Source organism: Mobula birostris, chromosome 19, assembly GCF_030028105.1.
Source record: "Mobula birostris isolate sMobBir1 chromosome 19, sMobBir1.hap1, whole genome shotgun sequence".
Taxonomy (NCBI): Eukaryota; Metazoa; Chordata; class Chondrichthyes; order Myliobatiformes; family Myliobatidae; genus Mobula; species Mobula birostris.
This window is the reverse complement of record NC_092388.1, coordinates 20283658-20297280: the sequence shown is the minus strand read 5'-3', so window position 1 is coordinate 20297280 and position 13623 is coordinate 20283658. Positions and strand designations below refer to the sequence as shown.

Genomic DNA, 13623 nt, shown 5'->3' with positions numbered 1-13623 from the left:
TCCCTCATCTTACCCATTCTGAAGTCCACAACTGCACAGGTTGCAATTGCAGTTCCAAATTGGGAGCTATGAATGCTTACTGATGTGACCAAGCAGTAATAGTGATTACAACCAGGAAGCAACCAGGATAACAAGGATAATAAGAAAAGGTCAAGAAAGCAAGTAATTTTAATCTGTCAGAATTAGACTTCTAAAAGTTAATACAATAATGAGCACCAGCCATCATTCGGAAAATCAAACAAAGACAGTATTCTGGTTACAGTGCCATCATGGAAGGTTTTATAGCCATCACAATATTTTTGCAATGTCACAAGTGTTTGTTAAAGAAGGGTGTATCACATTACTAACAAGAAGATCTGAGGTGTTAAGAACATGGAGCCACAGCCTCAGAACTTGCAGCAAAAATTTTAAGACTGCGTTAGTGTGGAATCCTCTTCCATGGGAAGAGATAAAGGTCACATGATGGGGGAGGGATGTGGGGGTGTTACATTTTGACAAAGCTGTTCGTAGTGCAAAGCTGGGTCATCTGCACATGGGATAACAAATACAAATTAGAAAAAAAGTAGTATTTAGTTACTGTTTCCTTTTCATATAAATTTTGAGAGACCAATTTTTGGTTGTGATTTGTGAATTCTGTAAAAGCCAACTTCCATTACCTGCGCAAATGTTTCATTCACATCAATCAATTAGATTCACCTTAGTCACTTGCAGTAGCTATTGCTACTAATCCATTTCTAGGAAAGGATACACCCATGAATCACTGGCACAGCAAACCTGTGAAGCTGTTGGGCAGATAAAAAAATAAATCAACGCAATATTAACATCATGTGACTTGACAAACCTGCCATGAGAATATCGGTCCCCCTCGGGTTTGGGTGCAACCTGTCACTTTTGTATAGATCATACCTCCCCCAGAAGAGACCCCAATGATCAAAGAACCTGAAGCCCTGCCCCCTGCACCAGTTTCTCAGCCATGCATTTATCTGCCAAATCATCCTGTTTGTAGCCTCACTGATGCATGGCACAGGTAGCTATCCAGAAATTACTATCCAGGAGGTCCTGCTTCTGAGCTTTCTGCCTAGCTCTCTAAATTCTCTCTTCAGGACCTCTTTACTTGTCCTTCCTATGTCATTGGAAGCAATATGTACCAAGACACCTGGCTGCTCTCCCTCCCCTTCCAAAATCTTGTGGATACGATCCAAGGTGTCCCTGACCCTGGCAAAGAGATCATGGTCTCTTTGGGGGCTTTGCTATTATTTGCATGCTGGGTGGTGGGGGGGGGGGTGATGCTTTTGCTGAGGCAGGTGAAAGGGAGGGGGAGTGGGGAGGATTGATACTTTGCTGCTGCTTGTGCGTGGGGGGGGGGAACTTTGGGGTTCTAATGTTTTCCTGTCATTCATCCTTTGGGTCTTTTCTTCTGTTTCGTGGATGTCTGTGGAGAGTACAAATTTCAGGTTATACACTGTATACATTCTTTGATCTTTAATGGAACCATTGAAGTGAGGTTCTGATGTTACAGCATTGTCCAGAATTGACATTATTGGCTGGTGGGACTGTCCATTAGAGTCCTGAGATTCAAGATCCCAAGTTTCATATTCAGTGAAATTTGCCTGTATGTGACTTGTGGAACAACTATTACACATTGATTACACATCTGACCCGTGGAACAGCAGATTTCACATTGTAAGGCCTCGATCCAGTGGCAAAGGTATCCAGGTGGTTTGGGATCAAGCTCAGCTGCAAGGACAAAGGCATACATATACAATCAGTAGCCACTTTATTATGTACACACACATAATGTACATATTATGTACAAGGTACCTAATAAAGTGGCCTCTGAGTGTATTCTGTATGTTTGTGGTCTTCTGCTGCTGTAGATGCTTTTCCATGCACTACTGCTGTAACATGTAGTTATTTGAGTTATTGTTCCCCTCCTGTCAGTTTGAACTCATCTCGCCATTCTCTGCTGACCTCTCTCAATAACAAGGCATTTTGACCCACAGATCTGCCACTCGCTGTATGTTTTTTCGTATTTCACACCATTCTCGGTAAACTCTGGAGACTGTTTTGTGTGAACACCTCAGGAGACCAGCAGTTTCTGAGATAATCAAACCACTCTACTCCACTGGCACTAACAATCATTCCAGAGTTAATGTCACTTGATCACGTTTCTTCCCCAATCCGATGCTTGGTCTGAACAACAACTGAATCTCCTGACCATGTCTGCATGCATTTATGCATTGAGTTGCTGCCACATGATTGGCTGATTAGCTACTTGCAGTAACGAGCAGATACCTAATAAAGTGGGCACTGAATGTAATTGCACACACAAGCAGGTACCTGAACATTTGTGTTTTTCTCTTGCATGCACACACAAGCATACACCACAACATGCTCTTGCATACTGCTGCCTCGTATTACTCTCTCTCATCCCCACCTATACCCACTGGTACTGGGCTCCCTTTTTTCTCAGAAAGACAAGATGGAGCAGGATTATTATCTTCATGAGAAGGGGATCAGCCAGTAAAAATTAGTTAGTCCATGTTCTCTGGGACACTCTATGCAGTATACATGAATGCCCCTGATCTTCCAGTTCACTCTAACCACGACATTGCAATTTTCAGCATGTGAGCTACAAATGAGGCCAAGGAGGACTTTTCTGATCTTCAGAAAGCTTTTCCCACAACCCAGAGAGAAGTAAACTGATCCTCCTTGACAACCTGTTAGGGTCAGAAAAGACACAATATGATGTGTACATTACTGACATCAAAATAAGTACCAGTGACGGTAGAACTGACCATCCCTAATTTAATCTGTTACTTTCAACATTCTGGATCCCAAAAGAGCAGCAGCTACAGAAGTATTGCCATAGCAAATTCAATACTGAATGTGTCTATAGGTTCACCTTCTCAAACAGTACCTCATAGGCATCTGACATAACTCAACTAGCACAATCTATAAGTGCCCATAGTATTAAGACAAACTCAAAGGTCCACTAAAATTAGCATTTGTAAAGAGACTTCTGGTTTCTTTAGCAGAAAACACTAGAGTCTCAGCCCAAAACGTTGATTTGTTATTCCTTTCCATAGATGCTACCTGACCTGCTGAGTTCCTCCAACACTTTGTGTGTGTTGCACTAGGTTTGGTGTGGTGAGAGTGACCGGGGGATCCAGGATTTAATTAACTCCAGAGGAAGGAATTCTTGGATTGGAATCTCCACCCTAGCCAAAAGGAAAAGAAATAGTTTTACAGGCAGTTGAAGGCAAAGGTCCAATGAAGAAAAAAAGTGACCCAAAAAAACGAGATGCTGGGCAGAAAGAGCCTGACAATTCAATCACAAAACACAGAAGATTCTGCAGATACTGTTGATCTGAAGCAAACATACACAAAATGCTAGAGGAACTCAGTAGGCATCCGTGGAGGGGAATAAACAATCAACAATTTGGGCTGAAACCCTTTATCAAGACTGGAAAGGGGGCAGAAGCTGGAATAAGGAAGTGGGGTTGGGAAGAAGTACAAGCTGGCAGGTGATAGGTGAACAGGTGAGAGGGAAGGTGGGAAAGAAAGGGAATGAAGGAAGCTGTGAGGGGGTAAGTAGAAAAAGTAAAAGGCTGAAGAAGAAGGGATCTAACAGGAGAGGACAGCGTACTATTTCAGAAAAGAAAGGAGGAGGGAAACTAGAGAAATGTGATGGGCAAATGAGGAGAAGAGAAGGGGTGAGAGGATAACCAGAATGGGAAACGGAAAAACAGAGAAGGAAAGGGGGAGAAATTATCAGAAGTTAGACATATGGATGTTCATATCTATCGGAGGCTACCCAGATGGAATATGAGGTGTTGCTCTTCTAACCTGAGTTTACAGTGATAGAGATGGAGGAACTGAAATAAGGGAATACCTTCAGTAAATTCAATGATGCTGGGACATGTGTGGATTCTTCAGCACTATCAAAGATATAACCCCAGCTCAAAAACCCAAGAGTGTTCATTGAAAGCCAAGATTGGAAGTGAATTTAGAGAACAAAGGTGCAGTCAGCTGAAGAACACCCCAAGGATCTGCTTAGCCATGACCACAGCCCTCATTGTGAACATCTGACTTCATCCTAAAACAAACTGATGCCTTGAAAAAGTATTCAGCCACCACAACAATTTTCACATTTTACTGCCCATTTTCTACATTTAAAATATGTTAAAGTAGGATTTTGAGCTAATCTACAAAACATTGTGTATTATGTCAAATCAAAAGAAAAATTCCAAAACCTGTCAATTTACGAAAAATTAAAAATCAAAACTGAGGCTGAAAAAGTATTCAACCTCTGGTAATTACTATACTAACATTCCTCAGGCACAATACTGTATGTTACCTAATTAATTCACCAAATTTTTTGATGCAGAAAATTGGAGGATCACCTGAATAAATATCCCCTCTCTCTATAATGCATAATGTCCAACAGTATGGTAGATTTTCAACAGGCCAAGCCAAACCAAAGTGAAGACCAAACAGCATCCAAGACAAGTTGTGGAAATGACAATAAAGAAGCAGGAACGGCGGAAGACCATCTCAAAGGCACTGAACATACCTTGGAGGTCAGTGCAGTCCATCGTGGAACAGGAGGAAAAAACAAGAAACCACAGTCACACTGCCTAAGTCAAGCCACGCCTCTAAATGTAGCCGCTGAAGAATGGCTCTTGTAAGGAAGGTACTACAATGTCAACAGTCACTCCAGGTGAGCTGCAGAAGCCAGAGGCTGCAACTGGAGATGAAGTTCATAGGTCCACAATCTCGAAGGACTGTATTTATGGACGAGTGGCAAGGAAGAAGCCCTGGCTTAAAAAAAACACATATCCTTGCCCATAAACACTTTGCAAAGAATCACTTACAAGATACTGTAAATATGTGGAAGAAGATCTCATGGTAGGATAAGACTAAAGTGAAACTTTCTAGCCTCAACACTAAGCAGTAAGAGTGGCGTAAATCTAATACTATACATCAGCCAGGTAGCATCATCCCTACTGTAAAGTGTGGTGGAGGCAGCACTATGCTATGGGGATGTTTTTCAGCAGCAGGGACTGGAAATATGGTCAGGACTGACAGGAAGATGAACGCTGCTAAATACGGAGAGATCCTGGAAAAAATCTGCTGGCCTTTGCCAGAAAGCTTAAACTGTGGAGGAAGCTAGTCTTTCAGCAGGACAATGACCCAAAGCACATTGACAAAGCGACCAAGGAGTGGCCTCAAACAAAGAAAATTGATGTCCTTGAGTACTCTCCAATGCCGTCTCATAAATCCACTGGTAGGTTAAATAAATCAATATAAAATCCTCTCCCAAGCTAAGATCCCAAGAAGTGTAGCCACATTTTTGTTTTACTGACACTCAAGTTTTCAAGCAGACAATTTTTCCCCCCCAGGTATAAGATCTGGTGGGCAGAAATTGTCAGGATGTGCTCTAAACCTCCTTGAAAAGCTGTAACATTTCACAGATCTCATAGGAAAACACAAGCAGCAATTATGATGGCACTGAGAACTGAATCCTTTAGGCATCAGCACACAGAAACCCAACATAAGGAGAAGGAACCCACCATTTCCCACTCAGCTGCCCCACCAAGAACTTCCTGTAGCCATCACAGAACCTACAGAACTGGAACGGAGAAAGCCATTCTTGCCCTTGATTTAAATTCCAAATCAGAATTAGCCAACAATCAATAAAATGTTTTGTGGTTCTTTTTATTTACTTTGGTCAAGATTGCTGACTTAAGCAGTGTATTGTTGAGTAGGTTCATTAATTGAATTGAATGCAAAAGTGAAAGTGAACCAGTGTGGCCAGAGGTACACATGCTACCATCAGCAATGAATAACCAGCCTCCTCTTCTCTCAGGCCCTACCAAAGAGCTTACCTCTGGCTGCGCAGCAAATTCCCGCAGGAGGTACCCATTCCATACAAAGCGCTGATCTGCCTACGAGGATAATGGCATTGTAAGCACAAATTTAAGGTAAACATATCCATGCAACTGACACCGCTTAATTAAATAAATGCAGCTTGGTGGTGCAAACTGAAACATGCAATTAACATAATATAACAGATTTATCTGTCTTTATTTTTCTTGATGAAGCATATGCAGAATAACTCCCATGCTAAGAGATAATGATTTAAACTAAAACTACTTGATGGTGCCAACCAGCATTATATGGAAACACATTCAGCTGCATAAGGCCAACCAACACACAAGCATAGTGGGATGCTTTATCTGTTAGTGTTAATGTCAGTTAAAGTCTGGCATTCAAACAAGCAAAGCAATTATGCTGTTGGCAATATTGTCAAACTGTTCCTCCTCCCACATTCTCAAAGCTACCACCCTGCAGACACAAGATATGGCAAAGCTGAGACTATTCTTAATTTGGAGCTTTGCTCTAAGTCTTAAAGCAGCATTACTGTAGTTACTGTCGAACTATCTAAACTTTCACAATCCAATATACATTAGTTTAATCAAACTTTCCGATTGACACTGTTAAAACAACCTTTTTTATTTGGATTTTGTACTTGCCATTATTATCTGTTGACCTTTGGGCCGATATTTAGTTCAGAACTATGCGTGTCCATTATGATACCTTTTAATTTCTGTGGACTGAATCCTAAAAATACTGCACTTGGGTCCTTATAACCAGTGTCCAAAATGGAAAAGTCAATACTTGGGCCTTACATGTGGAAGGAAATATGCTGAAAATTAATGAGCACAATAATTTACTTCTACAAAACAATTATGAAATTTGGTGGATTTGAAAATATTGCTATAAAATATAAAAGCCCAGGATTGAAAAGACCCAGGATGAATATTTCACATCTGATTGCTCAAACTTTTTGCTGTGGAACATGTAGCGCCAGTGTGTAATGTGAGCTTCATACTACAGTAGGCAAAACTGGAGGAGACTGCACAAATATGGCTTCCTGTTTTTGATCCTCTTACCCTGTATCAGCCTTACCCTTTCCAGTAGAGTCATCTCTTGAAACTCTGGACTGGTGTTGGCCAAGCGCTGCAATGTATGAGTCAGGTCATAGGTTGTAGAGAAGTAGAATCCATCAGTATTAAGTACATTGTTAAGCATCGTCAAGAAAGTCTTGTTATCTAGCATCTGTTGAATAAAAACAAATATAGTTTCCAATAAACATTTTCCAATATTATTGTGTGGGTGCTAAATATGAAAAGCAAGACATGAAATTAGTGAATAAGTACAGTGGATTTCAGTTAATTGGGGCAGCCACTTATTTAAGATAACTCGTACCAAAATCTAATCAAGTAAGTAGCAGGGATTCCCTTAATTTATTTGAGATACTATGATGTTTAATTTGGGAAGGAGACTGTTGCTGAACACTTCCTAACTAGCGTCAGTCAAATGCACTTGCATGGCTGTCAGATTCTACATCGTGCTTAGAATGTACGGTTTTGAAACAATGTCAGTTGCATGTGTTTGTTGCCAAAAAATAGTGATTTTTGTCACTGACAGTTGGCGAGAAATAAGCAGCAAGGCAATTCAGAACTGTCTGCTCTGCAGTTTCAAGCCGTCAGGCTTGGAGATGCCAGAAATAACAGGGAGTGAAAATTTCATTACTTCGACAAGTTAGGAACTACAAAGTATTACAGTATCAATCATCATCTTGAATGTTATAATAAAAATGAATTATTTGGAAGATGCAACCATCAAAAAAATTGTATGAAGGCATGTAATTCTCCACAACTTCCGCCATCTCCAATCGGATCCCACCACCAAGCACATCCTCCCCACTTTCTGCTTTCCACAGGGATCACTCTCTACGTGACACCCTTGTCCGTTCGTCTCTCCCCACTAATCTCCCTCCTGGTACTTACCCTTGCAAGTGCAACAAGTGCTATACCTGCCCCTACACCTCCCCCTCACTATTACTCAGGGCTCCAAACAGTCCTTCCAGGTGAGGTGACATTTCAACCACCTCACCTGTGAGTACGTAGGGTCATCTACTGTATCCAGTGCTCCTGGTGTGGCCTCCCGTCTATCAGTGAGACCTCTTATAGGTTGGGAGACTGCCTCACCAAGCACCTATGCTCCATACGCCAGAAAAAGTGGGATCTCCAAGTGGCCACCCATTTTAATTCCACTTCCTATTCTCATTCCAATATGACCATCCATGGCTTCCTCTGCTGTCACAATGCGACCACACTTTGGAGGGGCAGCACTTTATATTCCATCTGGGAAGCCTCCAAGTTGAAGGCAGGGCATCGATTTATCGAACTTTTGGTAATGCCCAATACCTCCCTCTTTTCTTTCTTCCATGGTCTTCTGTCCACTCCTATCAGATTCCCCCTTCTCTAGTCCCACACCTCTTTCACCAATTAACTTCCCCTTCCCAGTTTCATCTATCTTCATGTGTTTCTTCCTCCCCTCCCTCCACCTTCTAACTCTGAATCCTCATTTTTTTCCCCTCCAGTCTTGACAAAGGACTGACGAAGGGTCTCGGCCTGAAACGTCGACTGTACCTCTTCCTAGAGATGTTGCCTGACCTGCTGCGTTCACCAGCAACTTTGATATGTGTTGCTTGAATTTCCAGCATCTGCAGAGTTCCTGTTGTTCGCATTTTGTGCCAGTTGCTTGAATTTCTAGCATCTGCAGATTTTTTCGTTTGTGTATGAAGGCAGTGTACTATATGCATACGCAGGTGCCCACGCTGACTTTCTTCATTTACAGATAATCAAAAGAATGAGGCAGCGTACACTGAATGAATTCCTCTGTTGATAATGATTAGGAATTAATACATTGTTTTATACTGCTGTAGTAATATTGGTAGCGTGATTTGTTCTGTATTTCACTTAAATACGTAATTTGTTTCTCAGTTAAATGGTAGGTTGTCTTTTTTTTATATACACCTTTTTGACTATTTCCATGGCGCTTTGGCTAATAGGGGCAATAGCTTAATTGGGCCAAAATGTACTGGTCCTGTCGTATCCCAAATTAACTGGAATCTGCTGTATATAGTGATATTATTTCATCTTCCTTACAAACTAAAAGGTGGATATTTTGGTCCATTGAGTTTATGCTAGCCCACAGAATCTCATTCCCTTTAACCTGTTTTCCCAACATTTCCATAATTTCTCCCCTGGATTCCATCCCTCACCAACACATTCTGGGCATTTAAATGTGGCTAATTAAACTACCATCCCCCACCATTTTGGAACGTGGAAGTAAACTGAAACAGCCAGAGGAAACCCACGTGGTCACTGACAGAATGTGCAAACTTCAGATCGACAGAATCCAAGTCACCCGAGTTCTGAGGCAGTTCGAGCTGTGAGTCTGTGCCAGTATATTAAAAAGATGAACTGCATTGGTGAACAGATTGCTGATGCTATTAGTATTTTGATGTAGCTCACCAATTGCAGAGGAATTTGTAAATAGGGCTCAGTAGTAGCACCTATGCAAATTCCATGTTTGGAGCAACATGGCAATTCACGTATTGCATTGCTGTGTATATTGAATCATGGGCTACTGTGTATATTAACCTGCTGCTAAGTGGAACTCTGGTCAATTTTTAGATGCAGAAATTCTGCTTGATTTGAAAGAGTGCAGTTCAGCTTTCCCATCAGTGTTGTTCTCCAGTGTTCACTCCCTAGAAGGCAAGCTGAATTGCACTCATCTGCAGCTGACCCAGTGTGAGATAAAGCACTGCTGTGTGCTTGTTCTTGCAGAAATACCTCTGAAGATGTATCCTGGATTCAACATTTTTATGCAGTTACAAAGAAGGCACATCAGCAGCTATATTTCAATAGGAATCCATGGATACTTGGTATGTCAACAAAGACTCTTGCAAATTTCTACAGTTGTACCGTGGAAAGCATTCTAGCTTGTTGCTTGACCGTCTGGTATGCAGGGGTCACTGCAAAGGATCAGAAAAAGCTACAGAAAGTAGTAAGCTCGGCCAGCTCCATTATGTGCATTAGCCTTCCCAGCATCAAGGACACCTCCAAAGGCAATGCCTGAAGAAGGCAGCATCCATCATGAAGGATCCCCATCACTCAGGACATGCTCTTTTCTCATTGCTACAATCAGGGAGGTGGCACAGGAGTCTGAAGACACATACTCAATGTTTCCGGACTGCTTCCTTTCCACTGCCATCAGATATCTGAATGGACACTAAGCCCATGAACACAAACTCACTATTTTCTTCTTTTTTTGCACTACTTAATTAATTTTTTAATATATCTTTTCTTATTGTAATTTATAGTTTTTTGAATTATGTATTGCAATGTACGTACTATTGCCACAAAACAAAATTCGCAATACATGCCAGTGATATTAAATCTGATTCTGAGACTCAGGGACTTGTGCTAATATTATTCTATCAATGTATGTGCAATATCATAACTATATGTGCTGTGTGTGATTGTGTGTGTACAGTGTTTTGCACCTTGGCCCTGAGAAAACAATGTTTTGTTTAGCTATATATATATATATGCATGCATAGTTAAATGACAACGAACTGAAACTTGGAAAGTAAGAATCTGGGAATACTCTGTGGTTAAATTGCTGGCTGGAATATGCGTCTTATTGAATATATGCATAAGTAGATATATGTGCTATAGATATTTTTATGCTGCTCCTTTGCAATCGGTAGAGAAATTGATGATTTCGTTGGTCTTGGCTGCAATGAAATTTCATTTCCAAAGACATATGAATTGTGTGCTCTCTGGGCAGCGCAATACAATACTTTTCAAATAAACTAAAAGAAGACAGGTATATTAGAGAAACATGAAGAAAGAATAAACAAATGTAAATGAGTAATAACCTCAGACTGTCTGAGATGGGGTTTGGCAGAGCTGGGTGAAGCATGGAGAACTTTTTGTAGAAGCTCAGTGTAGCTGTGAACACCATCAGAAGACAGGCAATTTTAAAACAAGTTCTGGGTGTATTGAAAAATTGGGTACTTCCCAACATTTGCACATCAGTTAGAAAAGAACACATGAAAGGAAGCTTGATGAGTTGCTGTTTGGTGGTGGCATGTGGGAAATTGGGTTGGTCATACAACCTTCCAATTTCTTCCACATCCCAAGTGTCTGGGTAAATGCACAGCTGGATTTTGTGAACTCCTAAACAGTCTTGTATTTTGTATCAAGAAGGAGACAGGTGCAACAGAAATATGAATGATAAATAGATACTTCTTTCTACTAAATACGAAAACAACATATGCTTTAGAATGAACAATTAATTGCAGCCTTCACTGCTTACGTAACATGCTGCTTTGTGGCCAGTATTTCCAAATGACAATTAACATTAGAAATGTGTATTTAGGAAAAAGTATTTTCTGACTTAAGTATCTGACATTAGTTTTATGTGGTTTCCAAATTTGAAGTAGCAACAGTTCCTGAGCCAGATGAAGGCGAGTAGTTAACTAGATCTCCTGGTGTCAATTATATGATTACACCATATTGAAAGGTTAATGATCAATGGTATTATCTCCCAGACAAAAACAAGTAGAGGTTTTTTTTATGCACATAAGCAACTAGACCTTCATGGATAAAAACCCTGCTTTACAGAAACAGAGTTAGGGGAAGATTTCAGAGATGGTAAAGGGGACTTACATGCAGTGAGGATGTACTACATTACATCAAGTGCAGAAAACGCTCACTGGTGTATGAATAGGTCAGCACAGGACATTGGAAAGGAAAAAGGCCAACACCCAGAACACTGAAGCGAAGGATGAAGCCTTGATAATTTTAACATTTACACTCCTTACCATCCTTCATTGAAAAATGGGAGGCAAGAATAAATCAAGTAATTATAAACTAGTTAGTTTTGCTTAAATAGTGTATTGAAATACACTTCAGGGGACACTATAGGCCTTTGCTTAACAAGCATAGATTAAACATGCTCCAACAGCATTGATACAAAGGAAAAATTGTGTCCAACTGATTTCACTGAATTCTTTGAAGGAGGTAACAGGAAGCACTGCATTGGATGGACTGGTCGTGAATTTTAGCAAGGTTTTTGACAAGATCCCAAATTTCAGTCTGATCAAAACACTCTGAAGCCAAGTAAAATTCCCACCCAATAGTTACTATTTTGTAGATTTTTGTTATCTTTGTTGGGAAATAGACAACTTATTTTGAAGACACTTTTAATGCTCACAAAGCATTTGTTGATTTTAAATTAGTATGTGGAATGAGTAACAATTAAACAAAAAGGCCAGTTGGATGAGCCTCGAAAAAAAAGCGCATCAGAACATTGGCAGCAGCAGTGAGAATTGGAGGGGAATACAAGGTAGAAAAACAATGGGCACACTGCAGAGCATTTCTAACAGTTTCTGTTTCTATTAATGATTTATAGCATCTGCAAGTTTTGCTTTATGATTATTACTTATGTCCATTACCTGTGTTTCTGTTAGGTGCAATACTGTCTTCTTGTAGGAAATTATGTCGAATTCCGTTGCTTTCCAGATAGAATGACTGAACAACTCCCCTACTTTCTGTTTTTTGGTAATGACAATAAGGTACATGCCTGTAGGAAAAGCGATAAAGGATTTTTATCAGACACAGCAGTGTTGACTACAACAGACCCTGACCAACCTTAGGTTTCTACACATTTTCAGAATGTTAGGCTTTAAGACCCAATAATCCCAGCATCTCCAGATGGATTGATTAAACCAAGATACGAAAGTTGTCACCCATGTAGATTAAGTAGGAACAACTTAATCCAGAAACTTTTTTTTCCCCTAATTTTGCTTTCTTTTAAGTTCGAAGTACATTTATTATCAAAGTACGTGAACTGAAGTTCACTAAAGTAAGTCCACAGCCAGGCATTACTGCAGCCGATTCAGAAGCCTGCTGGTAGCAGGCCACAACCTTAGTTCAGGATGGAGACAAGTAAACCTCAGAAATCAGTGAGCTGAACACTGGCTCACCCCTCTCCTCCAGCCTCGACACGCTAACCTTTCAATGTGGCAATTAATGCAAGTATTATAGAAATGTCTGAGTCATTGGAATTGCACACCCTTTCTTACCGGCAGAATTAAATCGCCTGTGATTTTAACAATAGTTAAATGCTTTATTCACAAAGAATACAAAAATGTTTCTTTTCATACACATTTTTTCATATATTTGTGGCACTACTTTAAAGAGCAGCAATTGTTTCTGGCCAATGTTATGCCTCAATGAGCTTCAGGAAAACAGATGATCTGATCATATGCAACAGACATAAGATGCCAGAGGAACTCAGCAGATCAGGCAGCATCTATGGAGGGGAATAAACAGTCCATGTTTCAGGCTGAGAATCCTTCATCAGGACAGCAATAATCTTGCATCTTTGTCCTCTAGTTTTGGACTCCTCAACCTAGGAGAAAAGACTATGACTGCCAACCTTATCATGTTGTGAATTTAATTCTCAGCTACAACAATCAACATTCGAAGTAAAAATAATTAATGCAAGGTTTAATGATTGTAGATGTTAAAATTCTGCAAGCTTTGCCAGTAGACATTCAGGATAACAAATTGGTGATTATTTCTTTCTTAAAAAGTAATAAGTGAAAATGATACATTAACTTGGTAGCGTCAACTGCTTTCCTAAATTTCAGAGTAAAAATTGTCAAATTCTTTTCAATGGTTGCAATAG

General features: G+C 40.3%; 1 protein-coding gene across 2 annotated transcripts in view; it reads right to left on the bottom strand.

Moving 5' to 3' along the window:
• The window catches only part of LOC140212466 (phosphatidylinositol-3-phosphatase SAC1-like), an 88859-nt gene that overhangs the window by 46201 nt on the left and 29035 nt on the right, over positions 1 to 13623 (bottom strand). For both annotated transcript variants that reach the window (XM_072283304.1, XM_072283305.1), the window contains exons 4-7: positions 12386 to 12513; positions 6976 to 7125; positions 5892 to 5951; positions 749 to 782 (exon numbers count right to left, since the gene is read on the bottom strand). In XM_072283304.1, coding sequence (XP_072139405.1) covers positions 749 to 782; positions 5892 to 5951; positions 6976 to 7125; positions 12386 to 12513 — 372 coding nt within the window. The remainder of the gene's footprint in view (positions 1 to 748; positions 783 to 5891; positions 5952 to 6975; positions 7126 to 12385; positions 12514 to 13623) is intronic.